Source organism: Mustela nigripes, chromosome 17 (genome assembly GCF_022355385.1).
Source record: "Mustela nigripes isolate SB6536 chromosome 17, MUSNIG.SB6536, whole genome shotgun sequence".
Taxonomy (NCBI): Eukaryota; Metazoa; Chordata; class Mammalia; order Carnivora; family Mustelidae; genus Mustela; species Mustela nigripes.
In genome coordinates, this window is record NC_081573.1 from 4,721,241 (window position 1) to 4,748,665 (window position 27,425).

The window sequence follows — 27,425 nt, forward strand, 5'->3', positions numbered from 1 at the left end:
CACACACACACCTGGCGCACTGCTGATTTTTTTTTTTAAGATTTTATTTATTTATCAGAGAGAGAGAGGGGGAGAGAGCAAGCACACGGGTTCTTAATCACACACACACCTGGCGCACTGCTGATTTTTTTTTTTAAGATTTTATTTATTTATCAGAGAGAGAGAGGGGGAGAGAGCAAGCACAGGCAGACAGAATGGCAAGCAGAGGCAGAGGGAGAAACAGGCTCCCTGCTGAGCAAGGAGCCCGATATGGGATTCTATCCTAGGACACTGGGATCATGACCTGAGCCGAAGGCAGCTGCTTAACCAACTGAGCCACTCAGGCGTCCCCGCACTGCTGATTTTAAGACACACATTTTTCCACACTGACATTTAAGTTGAGCTGCATCTATAATCAAGGGCTCTCAGAGGGCATGAAACACAGCAGGGGCTGGGGGGGGGGGGGGCATTCATAACACAGGGCGCACACAGTAGGTGCTCCATAATTGCGACTGGCTGTAATCATAATGATACGCCTCCTTTCATGGCTGGGGCGCTTATGAAATCACAGCTGACCCCCTATTCCGACCCCTGAACTGGGCAAGTTACTAGACATGCGAAGCCCCCTTTCACTCTTCCCTTAACCTGGCGGGCTTGGAACTCTCGCCAGGTACAGGTTACAGAAGGGGACACTGAGTGAGGCTCAGCGGGGCTGGGGCGCGTGCGCGCTGGTGGAGTCTCCCTGCGGTGCCCCCCTGCTGGCGGGCTGTGCCCTGTGGACCCTGCACCGCGCACCGCGCAGGGTCCCCGCTGTCCCCCATCCCCACTGCGCACCTGGCCAGGGCCGCCTGCAGCTCCTCCTCCTTGCGGCCCAGCTGGGCGCGCAACTCCTCCCCGCGCTGCTGCTGCTCGGCCATCTGCTCCTGCAGCTCCGAGCTCTCCCCGTCCAGCCGCCGCTTCAGCTTCTCCAGCTCCTGGCGGCCCTTCTCCTCCTTCCGTAGGCGGTCTGGGGGAGGGCGTGGGGGCCATGCAGAAGAGCCCGGACCCCACACCCAGCTGCTCCCCCACACCCGCGGCCCCGCCCCTGGCACTGGCTGGGGTGGGGGAGGGGTGAAGCTGTGGCTCAGCATCTCCCTGTGCCCCTTCTTTCTGCTTCTGCGACCCTGGGCCCGACCCCCAGGTGCCGTCCTCTCCTCCTCACCCCCGAGTGACACCCTGCTCCTGCTCAGTGACTGTCACTGCCCTGTCCTGTCCTCTGTCTCCACAGCCTTCTCCAGGCGCTCTCTCCTTTCTGCTTCTGCTTCTGAGTCAATAGCAAGGGACCCAGGCAACAATGTGCCTGAAAGAGTCAGTGGGACAGTCAGAGACAGAGAGAGTGACCCCAAGACACAGAGGAGAGAGCAGGAGAATTGGATTTAGAGTGGCAGAAACAACCTAAGAGCTGGGAAGACACCCAATCTGTCTGGAGCCTTCTTTCCTGGCCCCATTGAACAGATCCCACCGCGGAGCCTCCACAGCTCAGAGGTTCCCTCAATGCCCCCTCCCCCGCCAAGTATGCAGAGCGTGGCTTCCCACTGGTGGGGGCGCTTACCCTCCATGTCTGCAATCGTGGCCTCGTATTTGAGTCGAAGCTTATTGAGGCTCTTGACCTTCTCCTCCTCCTCAGCCGCCTGCGATGAGAACTCAGCCAGACGCTCCTCCAGCAGCTTCCGCTCCTGAGGGTGGTGGGTGGTGGGGTCGGTCAGAGCAGCGCCCCCCTGACCCCAATGCACATATCTGGTGTGTTCTCTGCATTTCAGCTCCTCTCCACTCCATCCACCCTGCCCTGAGCCTCCCGCTTCCGACCCCCAGCCTTCCTTCCCCATTTTCTTGGGTCTGCAGACCCATCCCATCCCGAACTACAGGGTAGACTCCCGTTCTTAGAAGAAGCCCAGCATTCCCTAACACACCATCCCACTCTCAGGCGCTGAGGTTCATTCCAAACTGTGTGCCATTACAAACAACACTGCTGACTGCACTGAACATCCTTGCCCACCCGCTGAGTTCCCAGGAGCTCTGGCTCCATGTCCCTTCAACTGTAGGTTTGTGGACCGGCAGCAGCACCAAATGGGAGATTGTAAAAGAAATGCGGCATCTCAGGCTCCCCCCCAGACCCCCTGAATGAGAACAAACTCCCCATGTGATTCCTGGGCATGTAAGCCTTTGAGAAGCCCTGGCGTGGATCTGTACTTTTCAGACTGTGAGTGGTTCTAGACACCAGTGTAGTGCGTTGACACTACCCTTAAAAAGAAAGAAGTAAAAGAGTGTAGAATGGAATAGCCATTGTACCAAAAGGAACATTCTGTGAAGAAACCCCTGTGCATCCTTGACCTCTCAACTCAGATATCTTTGTCTCCGAGAAGCCTGCCCTGACTACCCCAAGGACAGGTGAGGGACCTGTCCTCCTCCATAGTCTTCTGTTCTTTTCTCACAGTTCATAATTAAGTCACAATGTGTGGTTATATTTATTTTCTGTGGTGTCTCATCTAGCATCCCTTTCCCCCATCCCCCTGTCAGGACACAGATGGTTTTCCAGTCAGTTCAATGCCGTCTCCCCCTGTGCCTAGCCTAGTCCTGGCTGTGGCAGGTCAAAGAGGGCAGCGGATTCTCTGCCATGTCCCCACCCAGGGACAGAGCCTGATTTCCCACCCGCTGAGTCTGGGCTGAGCCTCTGACTGCTTTAAGCTCAATGGTCTGCAAACCACAGTGTGTGGGTCCAATCTGGCCCACCACCTATTTTTATAAATAAAGTTTTATTGGGGCACAGTCACACGTATTCAATTATATACTGTCTGTGGCTGCTTTCACGCTACGTCAGCAGAACTGAGCGCTCGTGACAGAAACACAGGGGCTGGGAACGTGTGAAATATTTGCTATCTGACCTTTTACAGAAGATATTTGCTAACCCCTGATCTATAGAATTGGGAGCAAGCAATGCCATGTCAGTTCCAGGCTTAATACTTTAAGCGGCCTGGATGTTTCTGCTTGACCTTCTTAGAGCCCTGAGCTGCCATGTAAGAAACTCAGGCTCTCCTGTGGGGACAGAAGCCACATGAAGGGGCACGGAGACCGCAGACATCCGCACCCGGCCCTCACGTCACAATGACAGCCTCCGAGAGCCCCGACTGAGCCCCAGCTGACCCACAGAAGGACGGGCTATAATGAGATGGTGTTTGTCTCCAGCTATGTGGCCTTGAAGGTGGGGGGCATGTCTTATGATCTACCAGCCATGGGTAATGACATACAGTAGTTGCTCAAAAATACCGGCAGGGGAAGGTGTGACAAAGGGGAAGTGAAGGTGTGATGGATGAATAAGGGTGGAAGGGAGACATAGCTGAGACTGAGAGCTGGAGAACCCCTAGAGGTGGCACCGGCTGGGGGACAGGCAGAGACCCATGTGCCCCCAAGTGCCACTGCCCCTGCCCCTGCCCCTGACCCTGGGGGCCCACAGGCCACCGACCTTGCTCAGCTTTGCATTCTGATCTTCTAAGAGGAGCAGGTCTTCCTCAAATTTCTTCAGCTTCGCCTCCGTGGTCACCTTCTCTAGCTGCAGCTTCTGTCGCGCCCCCTCCTCGGCCTCGAGGTGGCTCTCCAGCTCCTGGAGAGGGGCGAGGGCAGGGATGAGGATCCAGGGGCTGGAGACTGGGGTGTGATGGGAAGGACGGGGTGGAGGGGACGGTCCCAAACCCTGAGGGCTTGTGGCTCAGACAGGTCCACACTCTGGGTGAGACTGGGAAGGAGCAAACCTTCACTGGTCTCCCTGTTTCATTCATTCATTTCATTCTCCCCTGAGCCTTCCCTGAGGGCCCCGTGTGTGCCAAGCCCTGTTCGAGGCACCAAAAATAGATACACATCTTTGTCCTTATGGAAATGACATTCCTTTGTGTGCGGGAAGATGATAAACAATAAAAATAAACTAGCACATCATAGAGATGGGCACTGCCCCCTGTAGCAACATGTGATGCGGGACTGGAAATTAAGATTCGATATTGGGTGACAGCATGGATGGACATCAAGGGCATTGTGCTAGGTGAGAGAAGTCAGAGAAAGACAAATAGCCTATGATCTCACTCATGTGTGGAATCTAAAAAACAAAACCAAAAACACACAAAACACTGAGCTCACAGATACAGAGAAGAGACAAGTGGTTGTTGGGGGAAGAGAGGGTCACTGAAGTGAGGGGGGAAGGGGGTCAAAAAGTATACACTTCTAGTTATAAAATAAATAAATCCAGGGGATGTAATAGTACAACTGTGGTTTTAGCACTGTATTGCATATTTGAGAGTTGCAGAGAGACTAGATCTTAAAAGTTCATACCACTAGAAAAGTTTTTTTTTTGTTACTATGTACAGGGATGGATATTGACTTACTGTGGACATCCCTTGCCAATATGTACAAATACTGAATCACTATGTTGTATACCTGAACTAATGTTATATGTCAATAATACCTCAATTTTTTTCTTTTTTCTTTTTTCTTTAAAGTATGCTCCAAATCACGAAGCCTGACACAGGGCCCGAACTCATGACCCGAGATCAAGAATCAGATGCCCGGGCGCCTGGGTGGCTCAGTGGGTTAAGCCGCTGCCTTCGGCTCAGGTCATGATCTCAGGGTCCTGGGATCGAGTCCCGCATCGGGCTCTCTGCTCAGCAGGGAGCCTGCTTCTCTCTCTCTCTCTGCCTGCCTCTGCCCCCCCCTCTACTTGTGATTTCTCTCTGTCAAAAAAAAAAAAAAAATCTTTAAAAAAAAAAAAAAAAAAAAAAGAATCAGATGCCCAACCAACGGAGCCACCCAGGTGCCCTAATACATTAATTTAAAAAAATGGGGGAGGACCTGGGTGGCTCAGTTGGTTGAGCATCTGCCTTCAGCTCAGGTCATGATCTCAGGGTCCTGGGATTGAGCCCCAAATTGGGCTCTCTGCTCAGCGGAGAGTCCGTTTCTCCCTCTCTCTCTGTGCTCCCCACCCCCAAGTAAATATATTTTAAAAATTTTTAAATATTTAAAATTAGGGGTGCCTGGGTGGCTCGGTGGGTTAAGCCTCTGCCTTCGGCTCAGATCATGGTCTCAGGGTCTCGGGATCGAGCCCCACGTCAGGCTCTCTGCTCAGCAGGGAGCCTGCTTTCCCCTCTCTCCCCTCTCTCTCTGCCTCCCTCTCTGCCTACTTGTCATCTCTGTCTGTCAAATAAATAAATAAAATCTTTAAAAAATAAAATAAAAGTGTCTCTTTGAAGAAAATAAAATATTTAAAATTAAAATATGTAAAATTTTAAATATTAAAAAAATTAAAATATAAAAATATTAAAAAATTTAAATACTTAAATATCATAAAAATATTTTAAAATATTTAAAATTTTAAAATATTTTAAAACCTTTAAAGAAAAAAGGATGCAGTATTAGGTGCTGCTTGCTCCCTGCTATCGGGAGGATCTGTAATGGCTTACCCACACGTCCTCCTCCTCCCACTCTACTCCCACAGATGAGGTCTACTGGCCACATAACAGTATATATCACAGGGACCAGGCACAGGGCCAGCTTCTGCCGACAGAGTGGACTTCAGCTACCTGCCAGCCCTGGAGTTATTCAAACTAACCCATCACATCTCCCTGTAGGAACCAGAGGTCACCCCATCCTTTTGTTACTACAAAGCCGCCTCCCACAGCTGTGACCTGTTCTTTTCACTCCTGAGTGCAACCCATGTGTGGCTCTCTGTGGCATGGTGTTAGGCCATCTCCATAACTATAGGGCAGAATCCCTCCCCCACATGCAGATAAAGAGGAGGTAATTAAAACCCTTACTGAGCTCCTGAAATGTGGTCAGTATGACTGAGGAACTGAATTTTCAAACTTATTTAATTTTATTTATTTTAAATTTAAAACCAGACACTCACTTAAATCACTGAAAAATTTTCAAGTATGTTTGGCATAACTTGGGTACCTCGATCTACTTTTTTCAAGGGAAGAGATCATAAAACATAAATGCAGATGAATACTGTCGGTGAAACTTGAGCATCTGGATGGAGAGGTAAAGTACATAGTGGATTTTGAAGGGGAAACCAAGGGAGCGTGGCCTGCCTGGGAATGCTGCAGCCTAGAGGCAAATGGACCGGATGGAGAGAGAAAGAGTACAAAGGATATCACCTTGGCACCTGGATCCAGCCAAGCCTGAAGTCTTCCATTATTTGAACCAAAGGAGTATTCTTTGGGCCTAATCACTTTGAGTTGAGTTTTCTGCAAATTCATGGCCCAATGAGACATGGTTTGGAGAAGCAAAGATCGTCAGGGTAGACAGAAGGGCATGGGGTGAGGTGGTCTGTGGGCACACAGGGGCCAGACCTGTATATGCTGTTGCAGCCTCTTCTTGTCACTCTGCAGCTGGCGGCTACACTCCTCCTCCTCGCCCACGCGGGCCTCCAGCTCGGTCACCACCAGCTCCAGCTCCTGCTTGCGAGCTGCCAGCCGCCCCCGTGTCTCCTCGGCCTCGGCACACAGCTCTGCCTCTGCTCGGAGCTGCTCTGCCAGGCGGGCCCGCTCCTCTTCCAACTGGGGACAGGGTGGGAGGTCAGCACTCAGCAGGCAGTGCTCCCAGAGCAGTCTCCGTGGAGCAATCCAAGTCCCTCCTGCCTTCTGCCTCCTGATTTGCTTTGACCTTTGGGACCTGGAGGGCTTTCCATCTAGGTCCCCATCTCAGGATGACCTCAACCTCCTCCCCCACACAGTCATCAAGTCAGACCACTAGGTGCCTCCCTCTCCCCCACCTCCCTCCTCCCCAAAGCTTGAGCCTTATCCTTTCCCAGTGAACTCTCTCCATCCTCCTCCCCGGCCTCCCCGCCTCCAGTCTTTCCCTCTCCAGGCCACCCTCCAAATAGCCCCGGAGAGGCCTTTCTACCATCTCACATTTCATTTAACACTCCTACGCCTAGAAATCTAACCAAAGGAAATAACTCAGTAAAAGCAAACAGGAAAATGCTCCAAAAAGGGTTTTGCTTCAACATTACTTAGAAGACACCAGAAAAACATGGTCAATGGAAAGCTCACCGCCTGTCTTCCTCTCTGCTTGCCCCGCCACAAGGCCGCCCCTGGCCTGCCCCTCTCCAGTCCCCTGAGCATCTAGGATCTGCAGGAACCCCGCGCCTTGCGGCTCAGTCGGGAGCCCCGCCCCCACACCCTGGCCCCGCCCCCGGCCCCGCCCCTTACCTGTGTCAGGCGGCCCTGGAGCTCACACACCTCGCGGGCACTCTGCTGCTGCAGCTCCTGCACTTTCTGCAGCTCCTGTGCCCGCGCTTGCAGCACCTCGTCCTGCCGGGTCACCTGCAGCAGCGGCTTCACCTGAGTCGGGGGAGGGGAGAGGTAAAGGTAGGAACGGCGGGCTCCACGTGGCCCGGGAGCAGAGTAAGCACTGGGCGGCAGCTCGGGAGCCACAGGGCAGCGTGTTCATCCATGGATCCGGGATGGGAACAGCCCCTGCGCTACGGGGTTTTCGCGATGGGTGAATGAGCTGACACTACGAAGAGCCTCGAACAGTTCAAGGCTAAGGCCCGCAGTACAGGCACGAAATGTGTTCCTCCTTCGCTAAACTAACGGGGGGCGACGAGATGCCGGCGCCGCCCGCTCTGTAACACAATGTCCCTCAAAGTCGAATCCCGGCCCCGGCCCCGAGGGAGGGATGGGAGGGATGCACTGTCCGTGGTGTGACTCGGGTCAGTGGCACCGAAAGGACACACTCCCCTTTTGCTGAGCGGGATCCGCTCTGATCATTGCTGTCGCATGGCTGGCTTCCTGTTCGGTTCCTCCCAACTCTCCTTGGTTCTTTCTCTAATCATAGTCTCTTCTGCCCTAGCTGGTGGCATTTATCACGGCTATAATTTTATATTCCTCTGAGATGCAGTCAACCCCTGGGGCAGGCCAGCTTTCTCCCATGGGGCGAGCAGGACTTTGTTTTTATTCACCATTTTATCATGATCCCCCAAAGGTGACTGGCATATAGCAGGTGCTCAAGTGACACTGGCTGAGGGCCCAGAGGCTGAGCACTCTCACACCGCACTCAGAATTATACTGAATGGCTGGGTTTTTTGCCTCCAAATTTCGACCTTCCTTCCTCCTCTCCAGTTTCTCACTGGGGGGACACACTGCCATGCTCACAGGGGTCTGATGACCCGGCTCTGCCCCTCTGCTCCAGGCGGGCGTGTGATTACCAGCCTGGCTTATGGGATGTGTTGTGACAAGTCCTTGGGTGGTCAGGTCACATGACCCCAGCTGGCCAAGGGTGAGTCAAACCTGAGAATCTAGCGGGAGCTTTGGGATAGAAGTCCATGCTGGCCTAGCCGGCCAGGGGACAAGTCTCAGTGGACTGGTGGCACCCGTGTGAAAAAGCCTACAGGGCATCACCTGGGAGAAAAAGCCAGATGGGAGACACAAATCACTTTGATATCACTGTTTGGGCCCTTGTGGCATAAAGGGTTGACTCAGCGGGCCCGGGCTGTCCAAACCCTGCCTCTGTCACTGAAAGGCCTGGCCCTTGCCTGGCTCCTGGAAGATAATCTCCAAGCTCTTGGAACATTCTGACTGATAAGATGGATTTTGTTACCTGGGGTTCTTGGCCACCGTGGTATCAACTTGACCTCTGGAGAGTCTGGAGACTGAGTGAGATCAACTGCATGGGGGGGATCAGCCGTGCCTGTGAGACTGAGCCCTAATGACAAGCTTGGACACTGAGACTCGGGGAGCTTCCCTGGTTGGCAACAGCCCATATGCATTGTCACGCACTGTCCACATGACTCCGTGTTGAGAGGACAACTGGAAGCTCGTGCCTGGTCCCTCCTCTGTTCAGTGCTCCTTTTCCCTTTGCTGACTTTAATCTCTCTTGCCTTTCACTGTAATAAACCACAACTTTGAGGATAACAGCTTCTCTAAGCTCTGTGAGTCCTCCCAGTGAGTCACTGAATCTGAGGGGTTCTCTGGGACCCCTGACTCAGCCCTGGATCCAGCTTTTCCTGAAGCTGTCCAGAATCTTTTACTCATGTTGGTTTGAGTCAGATTTTGGGGGTCTCTACCAAAGAATCCTGGTTAACAAAGGTTGAGCTGATTGGTCCCATTTTACAGATGCAGAAAGTTGAGGCCCAAACAAAGAAAACCACTTGCCCGAGCAGCCCTGGACCCAAGGTGCTGTCTCCTTGCTGCTCAGGTTACTTCCCCAGGTGCCCTCACCTTGATGAAGAGCCGCCACCACTGCCAGTGTCTCAGCTTGAGGTAAGCGGCACAGTTTCTCTGCATCACACGCAGGGCGCTCTGCTGCTGCTGCCGCTTCTGGAAGGCTCTGAGAGGAGAGAGAGGCGGGCAAGGGGGAGAGTAAAGGCTCAGCTCTTTTAGGCCTGTCCCCTTCACAAGACAGCATAGCTCCCTTCACTTAGTCAACCATCGTTAAGAGCCTCCTGTGTGCAAACGCCCTCTACGATTGGCAGGTCCTGTTGCATACAGGCTGTCAGTCCTTCGACCCTTGACTCTCTCGGCTGTGTCCCCTGCTCTCTGTTCCCACAACCCTAGTTCAGGCCTCCTCTTCCCCCGCCTGGACCCTTACCCCAACCTCTCAGTCTCTTCCCCCCAGTCCACCCCCAAACTGTCTTCTGAGGGGGTCTTTCTATACCCCAGAGCTTACCCTCCCCTCCCCTGCTCACAGCTCTTCCATGGCTCCCCAGCACCCCTGGACAAGTTCCCTGCCGCTCAGCCTGGTGTTTAGGGGAGTCCTTTATTCTCTGATCCTCCCTCTGGGCTGTTTCAAGGGAGAAGGAGACTGTCCTACAAACTTCTGACATTCCTGAGACGTGTCAGGCTCCCGTGTCCCTGGGCCTTTGAACCAGCTGTCGCTCCTGCCCATAGCACCTGTCCCATCCTCCTTTGTCTCTCTGGTCATCGGGTGTATGACCTGAAGGCAATTTGGTCTGCTGCAGGGTCGCCACACTTCACATGGGAGACCATCAAAGCTCCAGACTGTGACATGTGCCCATGTACGTCTCCCCGTCCAGAGTGGAGACCCTTGAGGCACTGGCCGGTAGGGTGACCACCACGCTCTGTTTGCCACAGGCTTTCTTTAGCCCTGAAAATCATGCACCCTGGGGATCCTCCAGTCCCGGGTGATGCAAGACGGTTGGTCAGCCTATAGCCAAGCCTAGCTCCTCCCTGTGTCTCCAGCACTGCTCAGCACCAGACCTGGTCTACAGGGACCCTCGGGGACTGTAGAAGCAAGAAGTCTGAGCATCTGGTGACTCCACCCCTTTGTTTCCCGGCCCTTCCACTATTTTGGAGGCCCTGACCCCTGGAGCCTCTGTTCAACCCTTCCCTGCCCCCGCCCCCAAGCCTTGGCCAACAGGACCCAGGCACGGTGCCCTACTTGCGAGCTAGGTATCCCCGGGCGGCTGCCTGGAAGGACACGATGATGTCTGTGACCTTTAGGTCCCGCTCCTCTTCCAGCTGGGCCAGGACACCTGCCCGGAAGAAGATCTTGCTCTGTCCCACACGGTAGAGGTTGGAGTCTAGTTCTAGGGCCTGGATCTGTGAGGGGTTGGAGAGGGGTGGTGAAGAGGAGGGACAAGGAGAGGGAGGTCCCAGCTCCCCTCTTCCACTGCCAGGGCCCCTGTACATGCACACGTACACACCCACAGCCTAGGCTCTGCCCCATACTCACCATCTTCTCACAGGCCTGTTTCCCATCCATAAAGCCCTTGGGGATGGCATTGGGCGTCAGGATCTCGTATCTGTGGGGGGAGGGGAGGAGTTACATCACGCTGTCACAGCTCCTGCCATGGCCCACACTGCGCTCCAAGCGACAAACAGCAGTAACGATGATGATGATGATACAAACAGTATGAAGAGAGAACATTCGAGCGTTTACAGAGCACCACACCCTGGGCTAAGAGTGTTAATACTGCCAATGGCAGCACTGGCTCTGGGAGCTGCCAAACTTGGACACTCACCGCGAGCTGATTATGAGGGTTCACCCCACCAGCACCACTGAGATGCGGAACACGGCGGGGCTCAGAGTGGAAAGGTGAGAACGCCCGCCAGTGACAGCTGCTGCCTCTGAAGACTTATTATTGGTCAGGCCCTGAGCTAAGCACTGGGCGGCAGCTGTTTCTCAAGCTCAAAGCGCAAATAAAACGGGATACGGTTCCTAAACACATCCCTGCTGTGCCCTTCCCTGGATCTCGACATTCCAGAAAACATCATACACATTATAAATACAATGTATACACACACACATCATAGACATAATACATGTCCTATGTTAATACAACTTATTTTATGACCGGTGGTTGAGAAACGTGTGTGTGCGCGCGCACATGTGTATATCAGGGTTGCTCAGTCACCAGGGGTGGGTTATTAAAATGCAGATCCTAATTCCGTAAGTCTGGGGTGGTGTCTGAACATGTGCATATCTGACAGGCTGTCCAGTGACACTCATGCTGCTGGTCCCGGGGACCACACTTTGAGCAGCCATCTCAGAGCTGCACTGTCCAACAGAGAAGCTGCTGGCCAAATTTAACTGCTGAGCCCTTGAGATGTGGCCCGGCCAATGGAGGAATTGGATTATTGATTTACTTTTGAGAGAGGGAGAGCGAGCACACATGTGCACAAGCAGGGGGAGGAACAGAGGGAGAAGCAGACTCCCCACTGAGCAGGGAGCCCAAGGCTGGGGTCGACCCTGGGACTCCAGGATCACGACCTGAGCCAAAGGCACATGCTCAAGCAACTGAGCCATCCAGGTGCCCCAGTAACTGGATTTTTAATAATTTCTTTTTTTTTTAGAGAGAAAGAGAGCACACGTGTGCATAAGTAGGGGTTGAGGGGTAGGGAGAGGGTCAGAGGGAGAAGAAGACAGAGAAAGTCAAGCCAGCTCCACACTCTGCACAAAGTCCAATGCTTGCCCGATCTTATGACCTAGAGATCATGACGCGAGCTGAAACCAAGAGTCATAAGCTTCACAGACTGAGCCACCCAGGGGCCCCTATGGCTTGCTGCTGCTTCTTCTTCTTCTTCTTCTTTTTTTCCCATATGACTTGCTTCTTAAACTCTGGTATTTTCTGTCCTATCCCTTCCTATTGCATTTGTAAAGAAATGCAGCTCGTCACCCAGGGACTACCACAGAAGGCAGTCTTTCCCTTGGGAGCGCCCTAAGCCGGGTCCTGCTCTCCCTTTCCACAGAGGAGAAAGCTGAGACAGGAGCCAAAGCAACTTGCCTGGACTCCCCAGACTCAGAAGTGGCAGTGGGGGGATTTGGATGCAGATATGGGGAGGGGGGAGGGGGAGCTTCTCAACCCAAGCCCCACCCTGCGGCGCCCCACCGCACTCACCGCTGCCGGAACTCCTGGAAGAGGATGCGGTTGGGGAAGCCCTGGCGACAGATGCGGATGCCCTCCAGGACGCCGTTGCAGCGCAGCTGGTCCAGCACCAGCCGAGGCTCCAGCTTGCCTGCCTGCAGAGAGCCGGGCAGACACACGGTGTTGGCGGCGGCCACACGGGGGCGCCTCGCACCGGACGGCAGCCGCCTGGGGAAACCAGGGCTGGTCCTACCGGCAGGTCAGAAATCATTGGCGATTTCGCACGGGTCAGCCTATAATTTCCTGAGCACGTACTGCCCGCCAGGTAGAGATGCCTGCCCTGGGGGAGTTCATTGTCCAGCTGCAGAGGCTGACAATGAGGACAAGAAATTAGTCACTAAGTCAACGTAGGACGGGAGCAACAAGTGTGTGCTGAGGCAGAAAGAGCCCCAGGGAGGGCGGGGAGTGCTGAATTTGCATGGGGGATAGTTGGTGAATGGCCTCCCTGGAAAGGTGATGTGTAAATAACACCCATGCATCGATATTTTGGAGTAGCTAACTTCTGTTGCCTTTTTTCATTTTAAATTGCTTCTAAAAAAAAAATCTAAACAGTACAAAAATTTAAATGACATTCTTAAAGAGATCTCTTGTCTTGTCCAGGCCCCCAGAGTGGGAACACAATCCCCAGTTTCTTTTCTCTCTTATCTCTTTCTCTTTCTTCCTTCCTTCTTTCCCTCTTCATTCTTTCTTTCCCCCTCTCCTCCTTCCTTCCCTCCCTTCCCTCCCTCTCCCTCCCTCCTTCCTCTCTCCCTCCCTTCCTTCCTTTCTTTCTGTAGGCCTCACACCCAGCATGAAGCCCAATGCCCCAGGCTTAAACTCATGACCCTGGGATCATCCTGAAATCAAGACCTGAGCTGAAATCAGGAGTCGGACTCTTAACTGACTGAGCATCCCAGGTGCTCCACAATCCCCAGTTTCTTACAGAACCTTCTAGATCAGTTGTTCTTCAACCCTGGCTGTAAACTAGCACCCTCTGGGAAGCTTTAAAAACAAAACAAAACACCAAAAAACCAAAATCCAACATCCAGGCCACAGCCCAGAATAAAACGTGACTGTCTCAGGAGGGGTATTAAAACACAAGAACCGCCATTCTGGATCTTTTTATGGGGCCACTGAAGCATATATATCTTATATTTATGCAACTGTCAAACATTTATTGAATATCTGCCAAGCACTGTTTGAGGCACTGGGGACTCAACAATGAAAAAGCAGATAAAAGTCTCTTCCCTTAGATTGTTAATGTTGTGGCAAAACGGATTTTCCTTTTATTACTATAGGTGTCCCCCTTTCTTAGCAATAAGGCTTCACTACTGTGGGAGAGAACTAACTCTCCCCTACAGCTTTCAGTGGGATACTGGAGCCACACATGGTCATGTGACCCAGGCCTGGCCAATCACAGTATGTGGTTCTGGGGTAGGCACAAGACCCATCCTAGACCAATGAGGACACTGGGCAAGAGCCCACCTTTTCCTCCAGGGTTGCTGAACTGGGAGAACCAAAGTTGGGAGCTACTAGGGGCTCCCTTGCCACCCTGAGGGGAATAAGAGAAAGAAAGAGAGCGAAAATGAGATACCTTCAGAATGAAGTCAACACAGAGCCAAGCAAAGGAAAAAGATCCCTGACACCCCATTTGCACACCTGGATCCAGCTATAACTGAACCCCACCATGGAATTTCAATCACGTGAGTTCATACATTCTCGTTTTTGCTTAAGCCACCTTAGTTGACTGTCTCTCAATCAAAACAGCCCCAAGGAAATAGCTGGAGAGAGCTGTAGTCAGAAATGATAAAAAGGATGGTCTCACATTGATGTTTTCTTCCCTCTTCCATCCCACTCTCTTACAAAATATTGGGCAGGCTTGAGTGTGGGAGGTGTCAGGAGGGCCAAGAGATGGATTACATGAAAAGGGACTGAGAAAACACATAAATGTGTAGTATTTTGTAGGATCCAAGTTTCTCACTATTACACACACACACAAAGAGTTACAAATTTGTATGAGGAAAAAGTTACAATGAACTTTGGGATATTGAGAACTTGGCACATTGGTGTGAACTCAGAGTTTTCCATATGTAGAGATATTTATAGAAATCAATATAGATATAAATGTGTGTATACGGGGGTGCCTGGCTGGCTCAGTCGGAGAAGCACATGACTCTTGATCTTGGGGTCGTGAGTTCGAGCCCCACGTTGGGTGTAGAGATGACTTAAGAAAAAAAGTATGTTTGTGAATGTTTATGCACTTGTGTGTATATACGAAGCTGTTTGCTGAGAAGTTCTAATACCGCTGAGCATACCTAACACCCAGATCCTTAGATTCCAAACACCATTCATGGAAAAGAACCAGGGCTCCTTGGAGAAATGGGTGAATCTATGCACGGTATTTCATCAAATACAAGCCTCCATCAGTTGCAAAACATGCTGTTACTTTATATACTGTCAAGAAAGACCAACTCCTGTCAATCATCCTCTGACAGGCCATTGATTGCAGGCCACCCCCCCCTAACTTCAGAGATGCTAAAGTGTGAGAAATAAATGTATCCTAGATTTGATAGGATATAGTATCAGCAGACACCAGACACACACACACACACACACACACAGGAACTATAGTTCCTATTTTCTGAGGACAGGAGAAGCCTTGGGCACTTATTGCTGTATTTCATTTTCCACCCATATTGACCCTTCTGTACAGGGCCCATTCTCTGATTGTCCTAACAAGAAAACCTTTTGGTGGCCTGGGAAGCCAGGCATGGTCTCCCTACCCTGACATGACACCCCCAGCCCCAACAGCCTTCATTCCATCCCCTGTACCTTTCATGCCCCAATCTCCCACCAGACCTTTGCACAAGCTGTTCTCTCCTCAGCATACCACTTATCCTTCATGGCTCAATCACCACCTCCTCCAGGGAGGCTTCCCTGACTTCACAGACCAGATTAAACTGTAGGGGATACCTACCCCTACAAATTCAATCGGACATTCATTATGGTTGCTCAGTTGAATGTCTGTGCTCCCTCTCAGACTGTGAGAATAGGAGTTGGCCATGCTTTTCTCTCAAAAGTATCCCCAACACCTGACCCTTAATAGGTGCTCAGTAAAATTTAAGTCCCATGAATTGAATGAGTAAGTTTTCCTAACGGAGCACTGAGCCTGGGAGGGAAAGCTACTTGGTCAAGGTCACACACCCAGTCCGAGGTGAGCCAGGCTCCAGCCAAGGTCAGTGGCCAGGCCTTTACCTGCTGCCGGAGTTGCCCCCCCTTCCCAGGCTGATCACTCACCCTCTTCTCATGGTTGGGGACGATACAGCGGACGAAGCTGGGGTTGGTGTTGCTGAGTGTGGCCATGAGGCGGCTCAGGGACTCCTTGTAGAGCTGTCCCACTGTTCGGAACATGCCCCGGCGGGGGCGGCCCCCTGGTGGGCCATCCCCAAGGCTGCTCACCTGCTCCAGCCCCACGATGCCCTCCACTATGGGAAGAGGAAACAGAGGCAGAGGAAGAAGGGGGTCAGGCGTCTGTTGTAGGTGGCCTGGTTAAACCTGGTTAAAGTTCAGGGATCTTGTCCTTGCTAGGACCTGGCGCTTTACATATGAAACACTGCTAAGATAGGTGTTGTCAGCCCCCTGGACTGCTGTGTAAACTCAGACAGGAGGCTCAGAGAGGTGGAAGATGGCACCTGAGGCCACACAGCTTAGAAAATGCAGCTCTAGGATTTGAACCCAGCCAGGGTGAGCCCTCAAGGACCCTGGCCTCTGACCACTCATCTTCTCAAGGATGAGATCTCCATCTCCACACTCCTTATCCACAGGTGCCGATGATGACAGCACAGGCTTACCGAGCACTTCCTCTCTGCCTGGAAGAACCATTCCCGTTTTACAGGCAGACACAGGGTGCTGGAGATCCTGAACGCAGCTTCTGGCATTTTTTAGGAACTTAAAACGATGTCCCACTAAAAAATGTAATAAAGCCTGGGTTTTATGTGCAGTGTGTCAAAGAAGACAGACTGCCTTTACCGAACCAATTTCCCAGTATGGTCTGATCTTGTCATTTGATGGTGTCACTTCAGCTAGTGAGAAATACCTCCTCCTTCCCCTCAAATTCTGTTCTAAATCCTGCCAGGTTTCTGCAGGTGGGGTGGACCCTGACGTCCTGCAGCCCTCAATAAGGAGGGTCAACCAGGTAAATCTGACTTCCGGGCAGGGCCTGGTGTGCAGCGGGGCTCACCTATGGTCTCTTCCTCCCCAGATTTAATGCTCCCTCTCACTGCCAAACTCCCAGCTACCATCAAAAGGATAATGAAGTTCTTACAGCATGGAGGAAAACAGAGGATCTGGGACCCGAGGTCCCAGGTTCAAATCTCAGCTCTGTCCCTTAATGGCTGTGTGACCTCAGGCAGGTGACATAACCTCTCAGGACTTCAGTGTCCTCTGTATCATGGGGTTAGTAGTACTAACACCTGCCTCTCTGGGTTGTTCAGTGGATTCTAGGGCTTCGTAATCGTAAACGGGCTTTGCACATACTAAGTGCTTAGTAAACACCAGCTGGTATTATCATAATTGCTTGTCCCCTTACATGCGGTCTAGTTAGAAGGCATGTGCTGCTATGGAAAGTCTGGAAACTGCTGAGGGAAGCGCCAAGGAAGGGGGAGAAAGGCAAGAGTCCTCCACGTGGAGGAGAGGGGACAGACATTCAAAGTCAGGTACCCGGTCTGACAGGCCCACCCTCCTCGGCCGGCAAATCTCACCCATGGATGCACAGCAACACCCACCCCCTGACGGAGAAATGGCAGAGCCGCGCCTCCCTGAAGATCCTGGGGGTGACAGTGGGAAGGAGCCAAGAAAAGCGAATTGCTGGAAACCCCCATGTTCTTGGGGGGGGAGGTGAGGACAGATGAGGGGAGGGGCAGAGAGATGGGGTAGGAGATGTAAAAGGAACAGCAAGAGAAGGGAGGAGAGAGAGGGAAGGTGGCAGAAAAAAAAGAGAGCATTATTAGTCAACAGCACCAGGCAAAGCAGGAGGGAAAACTTCAGTGCTGACCGTGAACTTCTAAAGCCAGGGGGATTGTCCCATTCGCCTTTGTGTCTACCACTGAGGGCAACAAAGGTGACTGAAAGGATGAACGACCTTTATGAGAATTTAATGCCAAGGGGGGGAAAAAATCTCTCTAGAGGTTAAATCTGTCTGTTTCATTACGTATTCCTTTTTGCCCTGGCTGCCAGGTAGCTCAATACTCCTCCCCAGTTTGTTGAGGTTGCCTCTCTGAGGAGAGCCTGTCTCATTCACCTTCCCCCCTGGGCTACCAGGACGCTGAGCACCCGACTCTGAGCTCAGGGAAGCTGTCATAGAGATTGATGCACAAACAGCCACTGTCCCTGTCCCTCCCTGTGACTTGCAGCAGCTCCTTGAGTCTGGGCTGTTGTGATTTGCTTTGTTCAGGAGAGTCGTGGAGGAAATAGCACTGTGCCAAGTTTGAGTCCAGGATTCAAAAGGCTTCCCAACTTCCACTTCACTCTTGAAACCCCTGGGGGGCTGGGCACCTATGAGATGTGAGATGTGAGGGATCACAGTGGTGGGGGAGCGTGCTGTGTCCTTGAATGGGACACAGTTTTTGAAGAAGTGTCAGTGTGTTGGTGTGGAAGGATTTTTCAGGCTGAAGAGAGGATTCTTGTTGTGTAATCTGCCTGTTACTGGACATCAAACCCTGCTTGTCGGTCTATCATGTATAAACCACGCAAGACACCATCATCAGATCTCTCGGTCTAAAACCAGCTCACCACCATTGAGGCACCTCACACCCTTTGTTCCATGAGTTCGTCTGGGAAGCACACATTTGCTTATTTTGTTCTCTTGTCTCATTGCCTGGGCTGGCACTCACAACTTCACTTTTCATGTCAAGAAAAAGGCTAAGGCAAACTGACAGATTCTGGAAGCCTTGAATTGGGAGAAACCAAGATGCTGGTTCCACTGGTTGTTAAAATCACCTCCCCTTGGGGCACCTGGGTGGCTCAGTGGATTAAGCGTCTGCCTTCGGCTTGGGTCATGATCTCAGGATCCTGGGATCGAGGCCCGCATCGGGCTCCCTGCTCAGCGGGGAGCCTGCTTCCCCCTCTCCCTCTGCTGCTCCCCCCAGTTGTGCTTTCTCTCCTTCTCTCACTCTCTGTCAAATAAATAAATTCTTAAAAAAAAAAAAATCACCTCTCCTCTAAGGATGGAGAGTGGTGGACAAGGTTTGGAAAACTACAGGGTTCACTCCAAAGACATTCGGTTTTTCTGCCCGTGCCTCCCAGAAAGGCCATTCCAGAAAGACTGATGGCTAAACCCACATGAGCCTTGTTGCAGCAGGAAAGCTCTCCCAAATGACATTGTGATCTGTCATTCCTTTCTTCTTCCCTGGGGGCCCTGATGGGAACTTTGTGAGAGCCAAAAAAGCAAAGCCCCAAAGCTGACTAATCTATAAAAACACCATGTTGCTGAGTTCTCTTGTGATTAATTCTTGTTCAGTCAAATCTCTTGATTTTTTTTCTTTTTTAGGGATTATATGCTATCTACAATGAATAACTTTCTCTCTTCCTTTATAATAGCAATATAGTTATTTCTCTTTCCAGTCTGATTGCAGAGGCTAGTATTGCTAAAACCGTGTTTCCCAGCAGTGCTGACTATGGGCACCCTCATCTTGTTTCTGATTAAGGATAAGTGTGTTTTGTCACTGAGTATGATACTGGCTTAAGACAGCAACTAACCAACCACTCAGTCACTGATTGGAAGCACTACCAGGAGGCCGTCTGGCCTGCCCGCCTCAGTTCTGCATCCGAGCAGACAACTTCCATTTAGAACTTAGCATCTAGAGCAAAGGTGGTCACACTGTGGGCTGGGGAAAGGGATGCACAGAGCTCCAGGGACAGGGCCTGGAGAAGCTGGCCCTCACCATCTTTCCAGATCTCTGCCGTTAGCTTGTCTGTGCTCAGGTGGAGCAGGGCAGCGACATTGTCATTCAGAGGGTCCATGTTCTTCATCAGCCACTCGTTGGCCTTGTAGTCGACCTGGGTGAAGCCGGGCAGAGGAAGGTGGTGAGACTTCAGCCTCATCAGCTCTCCCAATTTCCCATGGAACCTCTCAGAAGCTATGAGAGCACCAGCTCCAGCAGGGTTCCCCATGGATCAGAGAGCATCGGTGCCACCTTGTGTCTATTCCCAGAACTGCACCCTCCGCAGGTAGGGCCCCTTTCCCTCTACTTTCCATGTCTGTCCTCCACCCAGCTGGAGAACCTCGCCCACCATCACTTCTTCCTTATCCATTCTATTCCAGCCACACTGGGCTCCTCACTGTTCCTCAAACATGCAAGCTGATTTCCACCTCAGGTTTACCCCTGCCATTCCCAACGCCTGTGATTCCCTCACCGTGGATTTTCACAAGGCTGGCTCCTTCCCAGTATTTGAGGCTTTGCTCTGAGGCTTCCAGTCAGTCTTGACAGGCACAGTCCCCGACACATGTGCCCCCCACCAGACAGTGGTTCCCTGAGGCCAGGGCTCAGGTCTAACCCACAGGGCAGAGCTGGGCCCCCTGGAGGTCTTAGATGATGTGTGGAAGAGGGAGTGAGGGATAGACATGGAGCACAGAGGTCTCCTGCCTCCCAGCCTCTGTATGCTGTTCCTTATCCCTGGACAGCACTTCCCATCCTTCACCCATTCTTTGCTGGCTGTTACTCATCATTTGAGCCATGGATTGGCAAATGATCGCCCACAGGCCAAATCCGGCCTTGCCACCTTTTTATAGATAAAGTTTTATTGGAATATGGCCTTCAATTATATATTCCTTTATGTATTCCCCAGGGTGTCTTTCGCACTACAGTGGCAGAAGAGAGTAGCTGCAGCAGAGACTGTCTGGCCCACAAAACTGAAACTATGTACAGAAGATGTTTGCTGACCCTTGATTTAAATTCCAAATCGAGCCTTACTCTCCTCTGAAACCTCTCCTGGCATTCCTTCTCCCAGCTTTGACACTGCCCCCACCGAAGCACCTAGCAGCATTTTTTATTCTCATGGTCTTTGTCCCTCTCCCAGATCAGGAACCCTGTGAGGGCAGAAACCATGCCCAGCGTGGGGCCCCAGCTTTGCTCAGCACACAAAAGGCATGTCTTTGCTGAATGAGGGTATAAAACGCACATAATTCTCCTTGCAGAGAACTCCTATCCACCCCTCCAAGCCTCCTGGAAATACCACTTCCTGAGCCAGCTTTTGCTGACTTCATCAGACAGCGTGCCTGGTTGACCTTGGGCTTTCCTTGCCCTGGCCAATGTCTTGTTCCGGGGGACATGGTGGGGGGTCCTGCATTCTCTCTGCATTCTCCCTGCATCTGCAGCTGAGTGGTCCCCACCCCTGCCCACAGGCCCCAGCCCAGCCCCCACCTTGCCCGCATAGTGCAGGACACTGAAGTCAGCCTGGTCCCGCAGGTTCCTTGGCCTCTGGAACTTGGGATGGCCTCCTTGCTCCTGGGCCACCTTCTCTACAAAGGACTTGTCGGTGGCCTTCGGGAACCAGCACTCCTCATCCAGCAGGGCCAGGAGTCCGGGGGGGTTAGCCTAAGCACCAACAAGAAGGGAAGAGGGCGTCAGATCCCCACATAGTGGACACTTAGGTTACCACGAACTTGTAGCTCTTGGAAGAGGCACAAGGACATACGACTGAACATGAGAACGACAGTTACAGTTCTAGCTGCTGACGAGCGCTTTGGTCCAAGCCGGTCCCATGGCAGGCATATCCAGGGCCCAAGCAACTAGTGGCCATGCATCTACAAAGCAGACGCCATCATACACAAGTTTTGAGCCCGGAAGCCCCAGCAGGGCTGGAGGCGGGCCAAGGGCTGGGATCTCGTAGCTGGGGAGGCGGGAGGACCCTCAGGCTCACCGGCCGCTCAATGAGGTCGATGCAGGGCTGCAGGTCGAGGCCGAAGTCGAGGAAGGTCCAGGGGATGCCCTCGCGCTGGTACTCCTCCTGCTCCAGCACGAACATGGTGTGGTTGAAGAGCTGCTGTAGCTTCTCGTTGGTGTAGTTGATGCACAGCTGCTCGAAGGAGTTCAGCTGCGGGGGTGAGGGGACAGGTGAGAGAGGGGACAGAGACCAGGGTAGTGGGGGACGGGGGGGACTGGGTGAACAGACACCCAGAGGGAGGGGGCAGACAACCAGAGGGAGAGGACAGAGAGCCAGGCTGACAGAGCCCTCCCAGCCCCAGCATGGTACCAAGTGCAGACCTGGAAGATCTCAAAGCCAGCGATGTCCAGGATGCCCAGGAAGGAAGCGCCCTGGCGGGGACTGCGGTCCAAGGCACGGTTGAGGCGAAGGACCAGCCAGCGGAAGAGGCGCTCGTAGGTGGCCTTGGCCAGGGCCTCCAGTGCAAAGTCAGCCTGTGGCGGGCGGGGGGGTGCGGGTGGCACATGGTGAGGGCATGGCCCTGCCCCTGCAGCCCCAGCCTGACCCCCAGCAAGGAGACACTAGTGTGGACTGGGGTCCCCTCACAGCTCATCAAGAATTCTGACATTAATGATAACACCAACCAGTTCAGAGCCCTACTATGCGCCAGGCAGCGTGTGAAGTGCATGGGGCACATCAGTTCCTTCATCCTCCCTGCCCCCAACCCTTGAACCAATTTTGACAGCGTAACAGTTAAGAGGTTGGACTCTGGAGTCTGACAACATAGGTTTGAAGCCTGACTCTGCCCCTTAGAAGCTCTGTGGCCTCAGGCATGTGACTAAACCTCTCTGTGCCTCAGTTTCTTCATCTGTAAAATGGACCCCAACAATAGTACCTCAGCTGAGAGCAGAACCTGGTCTCTCACGTGACCCCCAATCTCTGGCCCCCATGTCCCCCACTGTGTCTTCTTCACCCTAATACTTTGTTTCAAGGGGCCAGCCTGGGTCCAGGCAGAGGCCTCTGCCTGAAAGCTGGATTCTGAAAACCTCTAGCATGGGTTCACTTCTCCCCAGTCCCACCATTATCGTCACTTTTCTGGACTATGACAGCAGCCTCCTTTTGTCTCCCTGTTCCCACCTGTACCCCCGGGATCCATTTCTCCATGCAGTAGACAAGGGGATCTTTATAAAAGACAAACCAAAGCAGGTTGCTCCCTGGCTTAAACTCTCACTGGTGTCCTACTGCACTCTGAATAAAACCCACCTCCTTTCTGTGTCCCCTAAGACCCTGCATGATCTGCCCGCTTCCAACCTCTCTGCTCCACTCTCTAGCCTCACTGATCTCCTTGACGTTCTCAATTCGCCAAGCCTGCTCCAGCCCCAGAGCCATTCCTTCTGCCTTGAACTATCTAGGTCCAAACTCAAATATCACCTTGTCAGAGAGGACTTCCCTGGCACAGAAACCCCCTTTTTCATAGAAGGCCTCACTGCTTATATCTCCTTTTAGGATCTGTTCCCTACTTTGGCTAGAGCTCCACGAAGGCATGGTCTTTGTTTCCATCACTAATTTTATCCTAGCACCAGAACCAGAGCTGGTCATGGGGCAATCAGCCAAAGTTTGTTGAGTGAGAGAAAAACCAGCATACGCTGCCTGAAGGCCCAGGACCTTGGCGCCTGGCTCTCCCCGCACCCCTCCTACCCCCCCAAGGCCTACCCACCTGCTCCTTGGTCTGTGCCTTCTGCACGTAGTCTCGGCCAACTTTGATGCGGGGAGTGAGCAGGGCGCGGGAGAAGTCCGTCACCCCCAGTCCCAGGAGGCGGCAGAGCTTCTGTGCAGCTGAGGGTGATAGGCACAAAGGTCTGATTGGCCCCAGGACATGGCAGTGGCCACTGAGTGCAGCAGAGGGGGTCATCCCCACTGCTGGTGGGCCAGAGAAGGGGCCCAGCCTCTCCCACTAGAAGCAATACAATCCTAAAAGTGTGTACGTCCTCTGGGCCAACAATTCTCTCTGGGACCCCAAGATGGGATCAATAATCCCGGAGGCAAGCAAAGACTGGACCAAGAGGATGTTCATTGCAGCCTGGGTGATGATGGAGGAAAACAGGACACAGGTCGAATGCCCAGCAACCAGGGACTGGTTAGGGAGTCAGGGATCCTCCATTTGAACATGTGTTCTGCGGTCACTGAAAATTATCAGCGCTCGTTACATGGTACATTTAAGATGTGTGCATTTCATGATTTGTATGTTCCATGCCAAAGGAACAACTGTAAGCAAATACTGGATACCGGTAAGTGATATGCACATGCGAGCTGATGAGTACACATGTGAACTACTCATGTACATGCTGAAAGGTACAGAAATCTGCAACTTTGAAATGCACCAGACTACAGGATGGATGACCGATGTGTGGAAAGATACCCAATAAACCAAGTGTAGTAAAATGTTAATGGCAGAATGTAGGTGGTGGATATCTGGGGGTTTGCTATGAAAATTCTTTCTACTTCTCTGTATGCCTGGAGATTTGCTGATATAATTTTGGGGGGGAAAGCTATTGGAGTAAAAACCCATGGAAGTGGCCAATAAATAAATATTTAAAAGCAACTTGTTTTTCCTTATTTTTATAGGGGAAAAAATGCATAAAAAAAGGTATTTGAGAAATGTTTTCCAGCTTCTGTCACTTCCATAACGGGAAAACGGTTACTACAAATGCTCAGCTCCAACAGAAAAGAGAAAGGAAAAGAACACATCTAGAAGGAAAAACACCAAATTAAATAAACAGTGATTATTTCTGAGAGGCGAGCTGATGAGAATTTGCATTTCTTTCTTTCTTTTCTTTTTTTGTTCTTTTGCTGCAATTGCAGTTTCTAATTCTTCTATGGTGACTTTGCATGATACAGAAGGTATTTAAGAACTCTAACAGGGGCCTGAAGAACAGCAGGGAATGTGTACAAGGGTGCTCTGCCACGAGTCACAGGAATGTTCTGTAGGCTTCTAAAGCCTCCGCTGTGTCCTCTGGCCAGTGGACGCCTTCTCCAGTGAATGTTTGCAAATGCAGAGAATGAAACACCCAGCAGTTCCCAGGAGATTAATTATGTTGACATATGGTTCTACCCATAGACCCCACAGGAAGAAACCCCAGTAGCATTCTAGTTAATAGCCCGGAAGCATTACCTCAGTGCATTAAGGGAAAAAAGCAAATTTCAAAATGGTCTACAAGCTCTGACCCCAACTTCACAGATCAGAAAAATGAATGAGCAAGCATGTATGGCACACTTGCTGGGCATGTGAACAGAGCCCCCGAGTGCCACAGAGGGTGCCATTGATCATGGGGGAGGGGCCCCTTTCTCATATCTTCTGTGGTGGTACAGCTTTGGAAAATGAGCCCCTAGGATTTTATGGATGCAAAGCTCTTGCTGTCTTGAGGGAAAAGGGGCGAAGCATGATTCCATTTCTCTGACAATTATTTCTACACAGATATGGACAGAGAACAAAGCCCAGAGAGAAATACCCCAAAATGTTGCACTACTTACCTCTCAGGGGTATGACTGTGGGTCATTTCCCTGCTTTTATACTTTTCTGTTTTGCTAGATTCCGCCCCCTACCCCATCCAGATTGTATTATTTTATGACCATAAAGAAGCAGAGCTATTTCCATTGGATAAAAAAAGAGTATCAACTATAGTTCTGCTTTTGAAAAGCAAAAAAACGTATATATATGGCAAGCACAGAGGCCAGGAAGTTATAAGCCCAATGCCAATGGCGGTTTTCCCAGAGGGGCCAGGATGAGGGGGGATCTTTGGTACACTGGTGCTGTTCAAACCTTCAGCAGGGAGGACACCATTCAGAATCAGAACAAGAGTAAGCGATGACATTTTGGTAAAGGATCAGCACAGCCTGGAGGCATGCCCAGCTGGGGAGCGGGGAGTGGTGTCACGCTCTGTCTGGTGGGAGGAAGGGGAAACACTGGGTCGGATGGGTGGACTGCAGGCCGGGTAGGATACCTGTGTTGTCAGGCATGGAGGCTTGGTCGTTGTTCCGTTCTCTCTTCAGGACGATGTTGCCAAACTGGAGAACGGCTGAGACAATCCGCAGCATGGCTATGGGATAGAGAGAGAGAGAGAACAATGTCATGGGGGCTCCAGACCCTATTGTGTGGGCGTAACTAGCCCCTTAGAAATCTAGCTTAAAAACCCTACATCAGGGGTATCTGGGTGGTTAGAAGTTGTACTCTTGATTTCAGCACAGGGTCATGATCTCGGGGTCCATGGGATCGAGCCCCACCCTCAGCACAGAGGACCTCCCTCCCTCTCTCTCTGCCCCTCCCCCACCCGCTTGTGTGCACATGCATGCTTTCTCTCAAATATATAAAATGATTTTTTCATAGTCCCAACTTTTAAAATAAAATCTTAAAACAACAACAACAACAACTCTATGTCAAATTACACCACCGCCCCTCAGCTTAAAATCCATCTGTGACACTGGGCAGGTCTTAAAACATAAGAACAGATACATGAATTCTGTATTTTGTATTCAAGGCTTGCTTTAGCACCATTTGGTGTCTGCTTGTGTCCATTTCATAAAGCAACACACAGAATATTTAAAAGGATGTGTGGAAGTGAATTAAGAAAGTCTTGGGCAATGTGGAAAGATTTTCCTTTTTTAAGATTTTATTTTTAAGTTATCTCTCTACCCAACGTGGGGCTCAAACTCATAACCCCAAGATCAAGAGTTGCACGCTCTAGCAATGGAGCCAGCTAGGTGTCCTAAACAGGAAAAGATTTCTAAAATAGCAAGTGGAAAATGTGAGGTGCAGAATAGTATAGACAGCATACCACTGTCTACGTTTTAAAAAGGCAAAAATATACAGTCGAGTCTCCTTATTTGCCAAGTTACATTCTTTGTAGTGACCATGAACATGAATTTACTTATGGGAAATACGGGGCTTTGTTCCTGTGAGCCTCTAGTCACATTTTCCTCAGCTGATCACTACATCACCTTGTTTTATGCGTGCTTCAGTTCAAAGATACCTTATCTACTATACAACATTGCTTCCGAAACGTTGAACTCACGGCCAACAGCTGTCTGACTCAAGCCTGAAGGATTTACACGTTTTCTCTGTGAGACACACTACAGCCTTCCTGCACTTGGGAATGCTAGCCAGCATTAAGCACTAAGCATGGGGGGCATTTTAGACGGTGAAGCCATCAATAAGAAAAGCAGGAAAGACGTGAAAAACATGGCACTCAGTAGCAGGTGAAAAGGAGACAAGGTCATCAGGTTATGGTATGAGCCGAGACAGGAAGGCAGCACACCAATTTGCTGAAACTCAGCTGCGTATGCGCTGGACCGCTCCAACTTTCCACCCCTGTGTGAGTGAGACGATGATTGTAAAAGCACCACGGGTGCTCTTTGGGGGTTACGTATAAATTTAGCGAGTAGGCAAAGTCGCAAATACAGAAACCGCAGTAGAGGACGGACTGCGCTTGTTCGTGAATGGATAGTGCTGCCCCCTAGAGTACATCTCAGGAACTCCCGGTGTGGGTTGGCGTGACAAGGGAGGCCAGGGGGCAGTTTCTGGGGTGTTTCTGGATATCACAGGGTCGCGGCAGGTTGGGACCCAGATGAAGAGGCCCCCCGCACCACAAAGAATTTGCCACACCCTGTGTGACCCTCAAATATCCCACTGGACATCTGTGTCCGTGAAATAATGGCCTATAATTACCGGAGTCAAATCCCAACTGTTTTATGTATAAACTCAAGTGTTTTGTGTTTGGTTTTAATGCACAGTGGATTCTGGGGGACATCTGTCTGGCTCAGTCAGTGAAGCCTCCGACTATTGGTTTTGGCTCAGATCATGAGCTCAGGGTCACGAGACTGAGCCCCACGTTGGGATCTGCACTCAGCGCAGAGTCTGCCTGTGATTCTCCGCCCCCACCCCCACCCATCTCTCTCTCTCTCTCTCTCCCTCAAATAAGTAAATAAATAAAATCTCTTTAAAAAATTACACAGCAGCTTTTCCAGGAAGGTAGCCACTGTGAAATCTGAGGAAAGACTGTGCTTGGTTCAGGGTTTTACCAGACTTGGACATTGCCTCAGAACTCCCTCACCTCCGACAGGGAAGCAGCTCATGGCAGGT

At 51.4% G+C, this 27,425-nt stretch overlaps 1 protein-coding gene across 7 annotated transcripts in view; it reads right to left on the reverse strand.

The window, feature by feature from the left end:
* MYH14 (myosin heavy chain 14) overlaps positions 1–27,425 on the reverse strand; it is an 82,028-nt gene that overhangs the window by 26,896 nt on the left and 27,707 nt on the right. For 5 of the 7 annotated variants that reach the window (XM_059382077.1, XM_059382075.1, XM_059382076.1 and 2 more), the window contains 17 exons: positions 25,291–25,386; positions 23,007–23,125; positions 21,631–21,783; positions 21,287–21,460; positions 20,788–20,961; positions 19,309–19,423; positions 17,152–17,250; positions 15,665–15,852; positions 12,362–12,483; positions 10,696–10,765; positions 10,402–10,562; positions 9,222–9,330; positions 7,212–7,343; positions 6,351–6,557; positions 3,479–3,616; positions 1,571–1,694; positions 814–985 (listed from right to left, as the gene is read on the reverse strand). In XM_059382077.1, the coding sequence (XP_059238060.1) occupies positions 814–985; positions 1,571–1,694; positions 3,479–3,616; positions 6,351–6,557; positions 7,212–7,343; positions 9,222–9,330; positions 10,402–10,562; positions 10,696–10,765; positions 12,362–12,483; positions 15,665–15,852; positions 17,152–17,250; positions 19,309–19,423; positions 20,788–20,961; positions 21,287–21,460; positions 21,631–21,783; positions 23,007–23,125; positions 25,291–25,386 (2,353 nt within the window). The remainder of the gene's footprint in view (positions 1–813; positions 986–1,570; positions 1,695–3,478; positions 3,617–6,350; positions 6,558–7,211; positions 7,344–9,221; positions 9,331–10,401; positions 10,563–10,695; positions 10,766–12,361; positions 12,484–15,664; positions 15,853–17,151; positions 17,251–19,308; positions 19,424–20,787; positions 20,962–21,286; positions 21,461–21,630; positions 21,784–23,006; positions 23,126–25,290; positions 25,387–27,425) is intronic. The other 2 variants (XM_059382078.1, XM_059382079.1) reach the window with 1 other exon arrangement.